Source organism: Lepidochelys kempii, chromosome 12 (assembly GCF_965140265.1).
Source record: "Lepidochelys kempii isolate rLepKem1 chromosome 12, rLepKem1.hap2, whole genome shotgun sequence".
NCBI lineage: Eukaryota > Metazoa > Chordata > Testudines > Cheloniidae > Lepidochelys > Lepidochelys kempii.
Window position 1 is genome coordinate 22850841 of NC_133267.1, and position 15886 is coordinate 22866726.

General features: G+C 42.4%; 1 protein-coding gene across 8 annotated transcripts in view; it reads right to left on the reverse strand.

The window, feature by feature from the left end:
• The window catches only part of ANKRD27 (ankyrin repeat domain 27), a 71319-nt gene that overhangs the window by 9240 nt on the left and 46193 nt on the right, over positions 1-15886 (reverse strand). For all 8 annotated transcript variants that reach the window (XM_073307841.1, XM_073307837.1, XM_073307836.1 and 5 more), the window contains 5 exons: positions 12152-12274; positions 9715-9912; positions 5198-5317; positions 4392-4553; positions 433-544 (listed from right to left, as the gene is read on the reverse strand). In XM_073307841.1, coding sequence (XP_073163942.1) covers positions 433-544; positions 4392-4553; positions 5198-5317; positions 9715-9912; positions 12152-12274 — 715 coding nt within the window. The remainder of the gene's footprint in view (positions 1-432; positions 545-4391; positions 4554-5197; positions 5318-9714; positions 9913-12151; positions 12275-15886) is intronic.

Genomic DNA, 15886 nt, shown 5'->3' on the forward strand with positions numbered 1-15886 from the left:
GAAATCTAGTCACAATTTTAAAAAGTAATCTAAAAGCAGTGTCAGGTACTACCCTGTCCTCAATTCCCCAGCAGCTGTGATGGTTTTACTGCCACATTTTCCCCACTGTTACATGTCTCTCTTCTGTTGGTGCGTGTGATGGAGACTCACAAGCAAAAAGAGAAAACTGACTACTCAGAAGAGACTATGAAAGTTACGCAAAGTAACATCAAATGCACAAGGTAAATTTAACAGCCAAATTACTTTCCCTCCTCCAATCTTTTTCAGTTACAGTAAATTTAGATGTTACTTGTAATAAATAGTACGTAATGCAGCTGACTGTTCCTTAAAGTTCCTTATGTATAAAATAAATACTAGAGAATATCTGATCTAGCACAAATTCATCCCCAAATCTCTTCTTTCTATTTATACTAATAAAAATGCGACACATACCTTTTTTCCTGATCTTGACAGTAACATGCTGCCCATAGTCTGTTTCTCCTTCCTCCGCTGATGATGGTGCACAGCTTGGTGCTGTTTGTAGCAACTTCATGATATTTGAATTCTTAATAACAAGAGTTTCAGTTTTCACCATTATTAAAACAAAGAAAACATCAGTATACATTAGGTTTCTAGTAGTCAATGCAGAATGAGCTGGTTAATCCTTTTCAGCCAAAATGACTGGAACAAACAGCATGATATACCCCTTTATAAATACAAACCTACAATTACATGAATATTTTAATCTAAAGTTTAAATGGAAGCAGAAATTCATCTAATGTTCCACAAGCTCTGCTATTCCAAACTGGTGAGCTAAAGGTTGTGTTCTCCACAGGTGGTCTACCATTAAAATATTGCCGATTTGGAAAAGATGAAAGTTACCAATTCTACAAATTGCTGTTTTAAACCAGGTAATTTATGGGTTGATCTAATTTATGAATAAATAATAGATGTAATAAGATCCAGGCAGCAGTGCACTTTAGGGCCACTATCACATACCTTAGGGGCTGTTATAGAGTACAAAGCTGAAAGCAGAGTGACTGTAATCACCCACGCAGTGCAATAATCCTGGGTAATTTAATATTGTGGAGCATTTATTGCTATTACTAAATGGGGAAGTTAGAGCTGTGCATTTAACTAAACATTATTTAGGTAGAATTCCCATCACTCATAGCCAATTAGAATATCCCAATATCTTCTTGATTTCTAAAGCATTACTAAAGCAATAACTAGGGGAGTAGCCATAGGAGATTCCCAGTGCTCTTCCCTCAGAGCATGACTATACACATGTGGCTATACCCATGTGGCTCAGAAAGAAGGCTGTTGCTGTTTTATATTTTAAAATATAATCTTTCTCCCATTTTCTTTAAAAAAAAAAAAAAAAAAAAGTACAGTCACTTTAAATTTCCCTGACTTACTGAACACAGTGTGTTACAAGAGGTAGGCACTCCCCAGAGGGCAAACGGACAATAATTCAGGTAAGGGAAAGTGTGAGGAGGTTACTAGAGAAGATGAGACTAGTATAGGATGTATTCTTGGAAGAGAGGACACCAGGCAGGCAAGGAGTGGGGAACTGTTCCAAGCATAAGGTAGCAGTCTGAAAAAGGACAATAAAGGGAGTGGTAAGGAGGCTGGATTAGGAGGAGAGTAGGGAGTAAGCAAAGGCAATAGGCTGAAGCAAGAAGACTTGGAGGCAAGATCATGCATTACCTCTGAAGGGGAGCGTGAGAAGGGCTTGAGTTTGACATGGTAAGAAACAGCAAAAGGGAGTGAAGGGAAAATGTGGAGATAGCTGGAGTGAGGAATACAACTAGCAGTGGGACTGATATCAAATTGGAGGAGGAGAGAAGAAAATGGAGGGCTGGAAAAAATGGTTTCTGTAATCAAGATGAGAAATCAATCAGAGAATGAGCAAGGTTTGCATCAGAAGAGAGGGATGTATGGATGTGAAGAATGAGGGGGAGCTGTATTATTTTTGCATGAATTGTATATGTTCCCCAGTTTATTTGCTTGATATTAATTCTGTCTGACTACACAGAGTTAAATCAAAGGGGCTGTTAAGAAAAAAAAACAAGCAGGAAATGAAAAAAGAGATAGAAACCTCCTCAGAGAATACTAGGCGTCCTTAACAGAAAGTGAGGAGAGGGGGAAAGAGAGACACTATTGAATCAGGAAATGCCTACCTACCTGGTTCCTGATTTATTCCCCCAAGGCCAGAACCTAGGATCAAAGGGATACTAAACCATTAAAACCATCACCTAGACAGGAAGTCGGGGCTGGGCAGCAGCTGCTCAGGGGGAAACAGAGAGAGAGAGGCTTCAGCAGGGCTATGTTGCTCCCAGCACAGAAATGGATATAGTTGAGCTAAGTGGTGCTTACCAGAATTTGTAAGGCAAGTTTAGATTAGACCAGATTCATATAGACTTTTGGTGTTTTAACCCTTTTCTCTTTGCTTGTGAGGTTATGCACCTTTGGATGAATAAACAATATATTTGTTCTGAATAAGTTGTTTTGAGGTCACTGTAATTAGCCACTGGTCACAGACTCCCAAAGAAAAGTTTCTTGCAGGTGCCCAATACAGTTAGGCCGGTCATATTTACAGGCACTGTAACACAGGGCACTGCAAGCCAGAGATCCAAGGGGTTGGAACACAGTGAAGAGAAGGAAGCCAAGCCAGGCACCTAAGGGACAAGAGGGACTGCAAATGGGTCTAAAACAGAGGTGGGCAATCTACGGCCCACGGGACCCTCCTGCCCAGCCCCTGAGCTCCTGCCCCAGGAGACTAGCTCCCGGCCCCTCCCCCGCTGTCCCTCACCCCCGCAGCCGCAGCTCACTCCACCACCAGTGCAATGCTCTGTGAGCTCCTGGGGCAGCACAGCTGCAGAGCCCGGCCTGACCCGGTGCTCTGTGCTGCGCGGTGGCAGCAGGCCGTGGCCTGGCTCCAGCCAGGTGGCACGGCTGTAGCAATGCCAGCCCCCGGTGCTCCAGACCGTGCAGTAAGGGGGCACGGAGCAGGGGGGGTTGGATAGAGGGCTGGGGAGTTCGGGGCAGGGGTGTGGATAGGGGGCGGGGCGGGAACAGGAGGTTGAATGGGGGCAGGGGTCCCGGGGGGCAGTCAGGAAGGAGGGGGGGTTGGATGGGGCAGTGGGGGGCAGTCAGGGGACAGGGAGAAGGGGGTGGTTGGATGGGGCAGGGGTTCTAGGCGGGCAGTCAGGAATGAAGAGGAGGGTTTGGATGGGGTGGCGGGGGGCAGTTAGGGGCAGGAGTCCAGGGGCAGTCAGGGGACAGGGAGCGGGGGTGTGTGGATGGGGCAGGGGTCCCGGGGGGGCCGTCAGGGAATGGGGGGGTTGGATGGGGCAGGGGTCCCGGGGGGGTGCGGATAGGAGGTGGGGGCCAGGCCACGACCCCCGGCCCTCCATACTATTTCCAAAACCCAATGTGGCACTCAGGCCAAAAAGTTTGCCCGCCCCGGTCTAAAACATTGCTTTCCCTGACAATGGATTTTGGAAATATACGATAGTAGAAAAACAAACAAACAATCTGAAGAGCCCTTATTCCTTTGAACAATCTGCCTCACTATCATCTATGGTAGGAAGCATTCAGCTTCCCGCAATGGACTTCTTTCCTCCCCTTCTGCCAAGCAAGGATTCTCCTAAGGGAAGCAAAAGAATTCTAGTACTCAACAATATGGTCCTTCAGACTGCCCTGACTCACCCAGCCATGAAGCACATCCTGTGATAATTTAAGTCAGAGAATTACTTGCTCTGCATATACTTAAAGCTTCCATCCTCTTTTACTAAAGAATGTTTTGTTTTGTCTTTTCCCTCCCTGATGGCATATTTTGCTGTAGATTTCAATAAGTAACCAATGGCAGTTTTTCATTAAGAGTTAACAGAGATGGTACCCCAATTCTATTTTGCTTTTACCAATATGTTTGCAACACAGTTCCTTGTGGTACATGCTGTTTTAGCCAGACAGTTCTACAGAAGCTACATGGAATTGAAAGAATCAAAATAAGGCCATTTCTAGTCCTCTGGAAACACAGTTAGAATGCTACTGAAGAACTCAAATGTGGCTGTTCAAACAGAAGGAAATTTTGTTTAGCTGGAAATTCTCAACAGACCTGTGATAAAACAAAACTGAAGGAGAAGGAGAGAAATGATATTGTAAGATGTTAATCAAAAACAAGATTTATCAAATGAGCACTAGAGCTTCATTGTGCTTCAGGATTTCCTGCCCTCACCTATCATTTTAAATTAACAATATTCCTGACAATCCTCGCTTATGTTTGGCTGGAAATGGTTATGTGACAAGCCTGTACAATTCCATTTTCCTCGTAAGAGATAAATACTGGAGTTTAGAACAAGCTAAAATGGGACAACTAATAGTAGATGTGGACTTTCTTCACCTACCAGCTCAGCACAGTCAAGAGGTGTACACTGTCTTTTGTTCCTAATGTGGTTCGAAGCACCATTCTGAAGTAACAGCTCTACCAAGACTTCATGTTTTCCTAACACAGCCTCATGCAGTGCTGTATTTCCCTTTCTGTTAGAAAGGTTGACTGAGGCCCCATGCTGGAAGAAAAAGTAAACATTTGAATTAAATGTTATAAGGAAAAAATAGCATCACACTACCTTTCTCCTTGTCTCCTGTAAAAAAGCACAGTGTACTACACCAAAACAATCCATTAGAAACCTTACAGCTACTTACAGAAAGTGTAGATTTCCACAGTGAGTTCAACAGCAATAAACACTACAACAGTGATCATTCTCCCCTTAATTTCATGAATCAACTCATCTCATTTTGCATATATCTGCTACATATCCCACTCATGTTGGTGAGGCCTGAGAGAGATCTTTAAGAAGAAAATGCTTTTGGTATATTATCAGCTTTTGCTACCAGTTATCTGGAATTCTGATGACATACACCATTAGCAAAAAAGCTAGACACCAGGCACTAAGTTGTTAAATAATATATGTTACTTGCAATAACATTACAGAAGTATTTATCTAAACAAAACACCATAGTGGATGGAGTTAATGGGGGAGGGATACAAAACTGCTCTGAATTTTCCTTCCAGCAGTTTTAAAGGATAAATGCATTACTAGTATTAATACTAATGTTTTGTATTCAGTACTTGTAATATTAAAGGTTCCATCTTAAATATCACAAGAGGAAGGATATTTTGAACATAACCTTTTCTGTGAAGAAGTCTTACCTCTAACAACAAGGCAGCAATCTCATGTTGGCCATTCAAGCAAGCATAAATTAAGGGAGTATTTCCATGTACATCCTTTTTATTTTGTTTAGCATTGCAATCCACTAGACACTTTACTACCTATGGGAAGAGAGATTAAAATGCCAGTTTAAAATACTTTAACTTACCAGAATCATAGAGTTAAAATACCATTGTCATTACTGCATCACCATTAATGACACTTCTAATGGAATATATTTTCTGATACTGTAAATCAAGACTGAAGTGTTTCAGATACTCAGAACCAGTGGTTTAATTTAAGAGTCCCACTGATGCAGAGAACACTGGTTCAAACTAGGAAAAATTCAGAATCTGGATTCTTGAACCTTGTGTACCCCTTGCTCCATGTTCCTATATTGTGCCAACTTGTTGTAATGCCAATAAGGAGCATCTTATGCAGACAATCTAAAGGCTGCTTTGTTACCTATGCCCATCAGACTTACATGGGCCTGCATTTTCAAATGTGACTTGTGATTTTGGGTGCCCAGCACTTTTTGAAAACCAGGCTTGCTCAAAGTGGGGCTGCCAAAAATGGAGGCACCCAAATTTACCAGTCAACTTTGGGAAGTTAAGTTCATGGAGAACAAACACAGATAGATGGAAAAAGCAGTAATTTCAGTATAAATTTCCACTGGTCACAATAAGAAAGTTTAGTTATTTTAAGCACCTAATCTAGGAATGCTGCATGCAATTTACTTTCCTTTAAAATAAACAGGTTGGAGGAGATCTTTAAAGGATCCAATATAAATTTAACATTCAAAGAAAATCCAAACAATGAAAAGATTTTTCCTCTGTCTGAAGTATGGATGCTTTGCTTGGTATCTGTCTGGATGACACAGCACTCATCATGGCTGACAAGCAGTAGAAGGATGCTTCTCTCCGGGTCAACTGCTGACCATCTGGCACAGTTTTCTACCTACTTTGTTTTAATATTTTGCTCCTTAGAGGTTAAAAAAAATTAATTTGAAACTTTCCCCACCAGTCCCATATAGTCAGTAAAATAAATAACCTGGTTCTGGAACATGTGAATTGTATGTGTGTGCACGCACACACACACGGCCAATGACCTTATAAAGGATGAATGCTCCACAGCAACGCCATCCTGGCATCCCTCATCCTAGCAGATTAGGGAGTTGTAGGATAATTGGCAGGTAAGTACTATACAGTCTAACACCAGAGAACTAACATTCATTGACCATTCATGGACATCTTTTCCTCCTTGTTTACATTTTCTTTAGTATTCTCTCTCTCTCTCTCTCTCTCTCTCTCACTCTCTCAAGTTCTCTTCATTTTAATTCCATTGTACTGGCTTTTCCTCTCTTCTTTCCACACTCCAGAGAGAAAAGGAAGAAAAATATCAGATTTCTCATCCCCTTCTCCATTTCTGTCCTTTCCACCTGCTTTCTCACATCCAATATTTTCCCCTTCCATTTACTGTCTCCCCTACATCAGTCTCTTCAACCACTTTCTCTCCTCCCCACCACCTCAACTAGCTTATTTTTCTCCTTCAGTACTTTCCATGTCCGCAGCTGCGCCTGGAACCAAACAGGGAACTAAACACCATTCACAGAGCTTCAAGTGGCACGTCTCCCTGCTCTGACTGCATGATTAAAGAGCAGAAGAACGTAGCACTCCCCCGTAAGGACTCCAATGTGTGCATGCATATACACACACATATCCTTGAACTCTGAAGGGAGAGACTTTCTTCCTCTGTGAAGTTCTCAAAAGATACGGAACAAACCCTCTGAAAAGCCCAGGAGATGGACATGCCACAGGATGAAACAGATCCACCTGACTACAGTTTTCTGAAGGGTAGAAGGAAGTTTCAATCCCTGGATCAGCGTTACGCTAAAACTAAACTCAGGTGTGTACAACACTGACCACATTCCATCTAAAAATGCAGCAGCAAGTGCATATAAAAGGAACTCAATGACGTCACGTCCTCAGAGAAGAACGGAGCACAACACAAAGAAAAGAATGACCCGAAGTATATGAATACATAGCCATAAGGGAGACTAAGCCAGGCAATGTAATGGAGAGGGGATGAAATCCTGGGAAAATCTACTTAAAACAGCATCACTCCCAGTCTCAGCAAGGCTAATTTCACGAGGTCTGTTAGCAGAAATTCTGCTGCTAGCAGATAGCTATTAAATTAGTTTCTTTTTAAATCTTTAAACATGAGGCAGAAGTTTTTAAACATGGGTTGAAATCAGTCTAAAAATGAATAAAAATATGTATGAAAAGCCGGTTCACAAGACATTTATTATAACATGTTTGATATGAAATGGTTCAATTTGAGCCAACACTTACATTATACAGTAATTTCAGGCCATTAAGAAGGAGAAAGCCCATACATAAACAATTTCAGTACTGAGAGAGTGGTTACTGCAGCATGGGAGGCATCTTCTCTCTCTTTCTCAGGGGAATTTTCTGGATGGGAGGTTTTTTTAAAGACATAAAAACCTTTAACTTCCTTTTTGCTCTATGTCAGGCTTATCTTGACTATTTTCCAAAACCACTTAGTTATTTTGGAACATGAAATATTAGCTAACAGCACTACCTGATGCAAACTGCTTTGCTTGTTTGGCCACAAAGTTCAGACCACCAATAAGGAAGTTGTATTTTGTTTTGAAGTGAAAAGAATTCTTTCACATAAAAAATGTTTGACTGACCCATAGTTCATAGTGTGTGTTACTGGTGTATACTTTTTTCTAAGCATACGTATGATGAAGAGACCGCTAGAGGTGATATCCTGTAGTATATATTTCTTTTGTGGAGACTAGAACTATTACTCTGAAAGCTCAATTTGTCATTTTTGACACATCCATGCCAAAATACAATACAAAAAGCACACGGGAAACAATGTAAACAGTGACAATTCTTTGGGATACAGACCAGGGTCAAGGCCTTCTATTCCAGAACAAAACAAATCTATTCTAGTAAGTGATGTTGCAAATATACACTCTGGGCTGAGAATGTTATCAGTAATATTTCTGGAGGGCCAACCCTCACCCTTACTCCCCCACAACAGGACTGGATTCCTGCTGTGCTAGGTGTTGTACTAACACATATGAAGACACAATCCCTGCCCCAAGGAATTAATAATCTGATTAAATCAACTTGAACCACAAAAATGTACATGAAAACCACATTAAAAGCCTACTCCACAGCATAGGTATCAGAAAAGTGTCTGAGCTTGGGAGGCTAAAGTAATCACAAAACTAAAATCTTTTCAGTCTAAAAGCCCTCTTTAAATGGTTAATTTGGGAGAAGTCATTCTACCTTGTAATGAGAAGTGTCCAGCTGCCTATATATGGAAGCTTTAATAATTTTTAATACACCCAAATGTGCCTCACTTGAATGTAAAGATATTTCTCACTGTTAATACACTACACAAGATGAGTTGTAAGAAGTCAGTGTCAAAGTAGTTTGCAGATTGAAGAAATGTATGTAGCAGATTAGTGTAGCGGGCTAATGGGTTAGTTCTTTCACTCCAGAAGGCCTAATTTTCACTGCATGATGTTGACTGCTGCCAAGTGACAAGTCAAGACAGTCTCTTGGACCTGATTATGCTTCCAACCGAAGTGATGGCAAAACTCCCACGATCTCCAATAGAAGTAGGACTGGGGTCCCAGTGAGTTAATGAGAACCATCAAGGCCTCACCTATTTAGATCACAGATTCCCTTGAAATACCTTTAGTTTCTATGTTTGTATCATATAGAGAAGCTCACTAAGAGAATACAATGGATGCAGAGGACACATACATGCCTTTATGACAGACTGCCTGTAACCAAGTGTTTTGAAATTGTATATATATTCTGATATCTGAATGTGTGTGTTCACTAATATAAAGAAGATACACACACACTGGGAACTACTATTGATTTTCAGGAGTGTGGGGTGACCTCAGGTCTGTCAGGTTGTGCAGTAAAGCAGAGCTATAACCCACTTGCATTTGACTGCTGCAAAGTGACAATAGCTTGCCTTCCTGCAAGTCCCACCGCCATTTTGGATTCAGAAGGGAGTCCCTGAGGCACCATATCAAGTTTAACATTTAGGAGGAATACATTCATCCTGTGTCCCCTCTCCAAAACAAGGGGCCAGACCCGTCTGGTCTAGTTTACTCACCTCACCCTTCAAAACAAAATCCTCAGGCTAGCCCAGCACAGTCCATGCTGAGGCTACTGAAAGAGGCTTTATCCCTTACCCAAGCAGACAGAGCGCCTCACTGTGCCCAGTCTGCTTCTTCAGCATAAAGCAGCACAAGGAACAATACTATGAAGTCCCCTTTATACTCTGGCCTCTGCTACCTTAACCAACCCTCCCACTTCCTGGAATGAAGAGAGGGGATAGGAATTTGTCCCCTTTCTTCCCCGTTCTAGTCTCCTCCCTCCAAGGACACACACTTACTCAGCTACCACCCACACCCCAATAAAATCTACCTGCTGTGCTTATAGCTATGAAGTGAACCAGTTACCTGAAAGTGACCTTTCTGACAAGCCAGATGAAGAGGTACAGCATGGTTAGTATTCTTTGCACTGATATTGGCACCGTGTTTCAACAAAAGGTAGACTAACTCAGGATGCCCATGCAGTGCAGCCACATGTAGTGGTGTAAAGCCATCCTGGTTTGTAACATTTACTCCAAGTCCATTAGCAGGGATTCTTGCAAGCTTCTGTTGGGAGAAAGAATAAAAACCACAGAAAACTGATCACAACACTTTCTACTCAGTAAAGAGCAGTTAAATACCTGCATAGTACATATGAAACAGGCAGACAGACATTACAAACACTATTGTCCAGGGAGTCTTATTTAAGACCTTCAGTGAGATACCTGGTAAAGCCAAGCAGTTGGGTGGCACTGGCATCAACAGCCCGAGCCAAGCCAAAAAAAACAAAAAACCCCACAGAGTCAGCCAATCAGATGGGAGCAAAAAAAGGCAAGTGGCACAGCAGGATAGTGCCCCCTGAAAACTGGCACCCAGGGAATTATCGCCCTGCTGCCCCACCCCTAGAACTGGCCCTGAGCACTGGTGACAGATAATTGTCTTATTTTTCCCTCCTTAAACAAGATAGGTTACTATAGAGAAATTTCACAAAAAGATTTTTATTATTAGCAGGGACTGAAAACTGCTCAGTTTGACAGGTGATTTAAGAGATCCAGACTTGCATTAGTTGTTAGCTCTAGTGGGATATAGTATGGTATGACTGGTAGGGGTTAATGTTACACCTCACATTTGTTTTACACACTTGATTATAGAACTGAACACAGTCTACATTCTTAGAGACAGATATTACTTAGTCTACTTCCCTTCTATGAGAAGGTCCAGTTTTTGAGGGCTACAACTACAGCTAAAATTAATTCCAGTCCTATGGAAACAATCCATGGCACAATATAGTGTATACTAATAATTGCTATAGTCTTTGGGAAATCACAAACTTTGAGGAAATGGAATTCTGCAGATCTGCTAAACTTTATTGATCTGCATTCGTATGACAGCCCTTTAGGAAACAGTACCCTGACTGAGACAGAACAATAGGAGGGACTATATGGCATGAATTCCTTGGAGGCCGTCTATGGAAAAAGTCACTTGAGATCCAACTGGGATGTGGCCTACAGACTACTTAGAGAATGTCCTGTTCTACTGCTCTCTCAGACTGCATGGAAGCCAAAGTTTCACAATGGTAGTGAACCTTTCCCATTCTTCCTTATTCCCAACTACAGTGTGTAGTTGCAAGATTACTTAACAAATGCCTTCTTATTTTTATTCAAGAGCCAGGTGGTCATTCCACAGTTACCAGTTAGCTAAACTAAAATGTCTCAAAGCCCTTGTTTCGGTAAGCAAGAGATTCCATCACTCAGTCACAATAATCATTTTTCCTTCTCAGTTGCAGATAATTAGCTTTCTATTTTCTTTAAATTATGAGCATTCCTTATTTCCACAAATGAGACCCAAAACATGTGTTCTAAGGAAACAGTTATTAGTATTTATGCATTCAATACTACTCCTCCTTAGGAGGCATGGCAGTGGCTTCCAAGAAGGAACATGATTAATCCCATATCATAGCCCATTTCTCTCTCTGCTATATGATAAATAATGGGTAAGGGAGACAACAATTCTCCATAATTTTATTTAGCTCTTTAGTTTTTTAGATACAGTTTGAATGAAAGATATGATAAACAATAAAGTGGTCTTATAAGTATTGTATTGATATTTATGAGGACAGGAAATTTCCTGCTAAGATATTACCAAAGAATAAAACGTTCCGTGAGCCGAGAGGGCAAGTTATCAAGGGCCTAGAGCAGATAAGGGGGTAAAGGAAACAACTGGGAGGCCTAGAGCAGAGTTGCTCTTTACCCTCACGTTTACGAAGTTACTCAGAACTTACTGAAAACATGGACTACAAATCCTGGACCAAAACAATACAAAAAGGGGGTGAAGAAGAAAATCCAAAAATACAAGTTTTCCACTCCTCCATCAGAAATCAAAATGAGCTTCTGAACACTGATTCTCTATTCCAATCCTTTCCACAGCCTGATTATCAAGTACAGCAACTTCATCTCATAAGGTGATGAACTCTATTAAGATCTGTTTCAGAGTAACAGCCCTGTTAGTCCGTATTCGCAAAAAGAAAAGGAGTACTTGTGGCACCTTAGAGACTAACCAATTTATTTGAGCATGAGCTTTCGTGAGCTGTAGCTCACAAAAGCTCATGCTCAAATAAATTGGTTAGTCTCTAAGGTGCCACAAGTACTCCTTTTCTTATTAAGATCTGTGCACATTTATTACAGGACTCTTGTGAGCAGAGACGCAGCTGTGCAGAAGAATAGGAATATTATTTCCCTGGGCTAAAAAAACCTAACTACAGGAATGCAAAAGTTATTCTGTCTACAAAACAGAAAAAAATTCCAACCTTTTGTATTGGCTCACATTTTGAGCACTGGCATAATGGGTGACAAAGCTCTGGAGTTACTGTATCGTCAGCTTCGTCTGTTTCTTCTACATCTTCCTCCATCCATTCCAAAAGATAGCGAACCTGGCATAAAAAGGAAGTCCGACTTTATATTGCCCAAAATTTCTATCTCCTGATAATTAAAAACATGTACATGTTAATTTCACAAACACAGAATAAGTTAGAGAGCCTGAATGAGCCAACTCCCAACCTTGGCTTCCCTGCAGGCCAAATTAAAAAAAATTAATGTTACAGTTGACAAGGCAGCCAGCAGCAGTTCACCAAGTAACAATGAAGTAAATTATAAATGACTTCCTACTGCCTAATCAAGACTTCAGTGTTCACCTCTGCTTAAACCCTTTCAAATCCTTTTAGCTCGGACTGCAAAAGATTAGGCCAAAGTTTGTGCCAGTTCACGTCAACATGATTCTTTGTTCATCATCTGCTTTTAAAAGTATAGAAGTGACAAGGATGATGAAGTTTAACCAGCATACAAACTGTGTAGGTGCAATACATTTTCTCCTCATAGCTATAACTTCTCATGAGCTGGATGCACTTCCTAAGCCTGGAAGGGCGACCTAAGTTTGTGTCTAAATAATATGATTCCTTCATTTGTAAGACACATTTCCACTGAAGACAATCTACAGAGTAATGCTGCACATAGAGAATATTCACTGAACATTAGTGTTACATGTAGTTGTAAATAACAAAAACACCATTAAGTAGTTCTTTTTTGTTTTTATTTGTTTACAGAGAACCTCATTAACCCATTGTGGACCAATGAGATTTGGGGAATACCAAGTAATTGTATCTGTCTTAGGTACTTCGATCAAGCCCATTGTTGTAGTATCCAACTTCCTCACAATCTTTTAATGTATTTATCCTCACAGCACCTGCGAGGAAGGGCAGTGCTATTATCCCCATTTTACAGATGGGGAACTGAAGCATGGAGAGATTAAGTAGCTTGCCCAAGGTCATACAGCTAGTCCATGGCCAAAGAGGGAATTAAATCCAGGTCTCCCAAATCCCAAGGTAGTGCCCCAAACAAATGGACAATTGTTCCTTTCCAGGTGTCAGGGCAGGGTTAAAGTGGTCAGAGCATCATAGAATCATAGAATCATAGAATATCAGGGTTGGAAGGGACCCCAGAAGGTCATCTAGTCCAACCCCCTGCTCAAAGCAGGACCAATTCCCAGTTAAATCATCCCAGCCAGGGCTTTGTCAAGCCTGACCTTAAAAACCTCTAAGGAAGGAGATTCTACCACCTCCCTAGGTAACGCATTCCAGTGTTTCACCACCCTCTTAGTGAAAAAGTTTTTCCTAATATCCAATCTAAACCTCCCCCACTGCAACTTGAGACCATTACTCCTCGTTCTGTCATCTGCTACCATTGAGAACAGTCTAGAGCCATCCTCTTTGGAACCCCCTTTCAGGTAGTTGAAAGCAGCTATCAAATCCCCCCTCATTCTTCTCTTCTGCAGGCTAAACAATCCCAGCTCCCTCAGCCTCTCCTCATAACTCATGTGTTCCAGTCCCCTAATCATTTTTGTTGCCCTTCGCTGGACTCTCTCCAATTTATCCACATCCTTCTTGAAGTGTGGGGCCCAAAACTGGACACAGTACTCCAGATGAGGCCTCACCAATGTCGAATAGAGGGGAACGATCACGTCCCTCGATCTGCTCGCTATGCCCCTACTTATACATCCCAAAATGCCATTGGCCTTCTTGGCAACAAGGGCACACTGCTGACTCATATCCAGCTTCTCGTCCACTGTCACCCCTAGGTCCTTTTCTGCAGAACTGCTGCCTAGCCATTCGGTCCCTAGTCTGTAGCTGTGCATTGGGTTCTTCCGTCCTAAGTGCAGGACCCTGCACTTATCCTTATTGAACCTCATCAGATTCCTTTTGGCCCAATCTTCCAATTGGTCTAGGTCCTTCTGTATCCTATCCCTCCCCTCCAGCGTATCTACCACTCCTCCCAGTTTAGTATCATCCGCAAATTTGCTGAGAGTGCAATCCACACCATCCTCCAGATCATTTATGAAGATATTGAATAAAACCGGCCCCAGGACCGACCCCTGGGGCACTCCACTTGATACCGGCTGCCAACTAGACATGGAGCCATTGATCACTACCCGTTGAGCCCGACAATTTAGCCAGCTTTCTACCCACCTTATGGTGCATTCATCCAGCCCATAGTTCCTTAACTTGCTGACAAGAATACTATGGGAGACCGTGTCAAAAGCTTTGCTAAAGTCAAGAAACAATACATCCACTGCTTTCCCTTCATCCACAGAACCAGTAATCTCATCATAAAAGGCGATTAGATTAGTCAGGCATGACCTTCCCTTGGTGAATCCATGCTGGCTGTTCCTGATCACTTTCCTCTCATGCAAGTGCTTCAGGATTGATTCTTTGAGGACCTGCTCCATGATTTTTCCAGGGACTGAGGTGAGGCTGACTGGCCTGTAGTTCCCAGGATCTTCCTTCTTCCCTTTTTTAAAGATTGGCACTACATTAGCCTTTTTCCAGTCATCCGGGACTTCCCCGGTTCGCCACGAGTTTTCAAAGATAATGGCCAGTGGCTCTGCAATCACAGCCGCCAATTCCTTCAGCACTCTCGGATGCAACTCGTCCGGCCCCATGGACTTGTGCACGTCCAGCTTTTCTAAATAGTCCCTAACCGCCTCTATCTCCACAGAGGGCTGGCCATCTCTTCCGCATTTTGTGATGCCCAGCGCAGCAGTCTGGGAGCTGACCTTGTTAGTGAAAACAGAGGCAAAAAAAGCATTGAGTACATTAGCTTTTTCCACATCCTCTGTCACTAGGTTGCCTCCCTCATTCAGTAAGGGGCCCACACATTCCTTGGCTTTCTTCTTGTTGCCAACATACCTGAAGAAACCCTTCTTGTTACTCTTGACATCTCTGGCTAGCTGCAGCTCCAGGTGCGATTTGGCCCTCCTGATAACATTCCTACATGCCCGAGCAATATTTTTATACTCTTCCCTGGTCATATGTCCAACCTTCCACTTCTTGTAAGCTTCTTTTTTATGTTTAAGATCCGCTAGGATTTCACCATTAAGCCAAGTTGGTCGCCTGCCATATTTACTATTCTTTCGACTCATCGGGATGGTTTGTCCCTGTAACCTCAACAGGGATTCCTTGAAATACAGCCAGCTCTCCTGGACTCCTTTCCCCTTCAAGTTAGTCCCCCAGGGGATCCTGGCCATCCGTTCCCTGAGGGAGTCGAAGTCTGCTTTCCTGAAGTCCAGGGTCCGTATCCTGCTGCTTACCTTTGTTCCCTGCGTCAGGATCCTGAACTCAACCAACTCATGGTCACTGCCTCCCAGATTCCCATCCACTTTTGCTTCCCCCACTAATTCTACCCGGTTTGTGAGCAGCAGGTCAAGAAAAGCACCCCCCCTAGTTGGCTCCTCTAGCACTTGCGCCAGGAAATTGTCCCCTACGCTTTCCAAAAACTTCCTGGATTGTCTATGCACCGCTGTATTGCTCTCCCAGCAGATATCAGGAAAATTAAAGTCACCCATGAGAATCAGGGCATGCGATCTAGTAGCTTCCGTGAGCTGCCGGAAGAAAGCCTCATCCACCTCATCCCCCTGGTCCGGTGGTCTATAGCAGACTCCCACCACTACATCACTCTTGTTGCACACACTTCTAAACTTAATCCAGAGACAC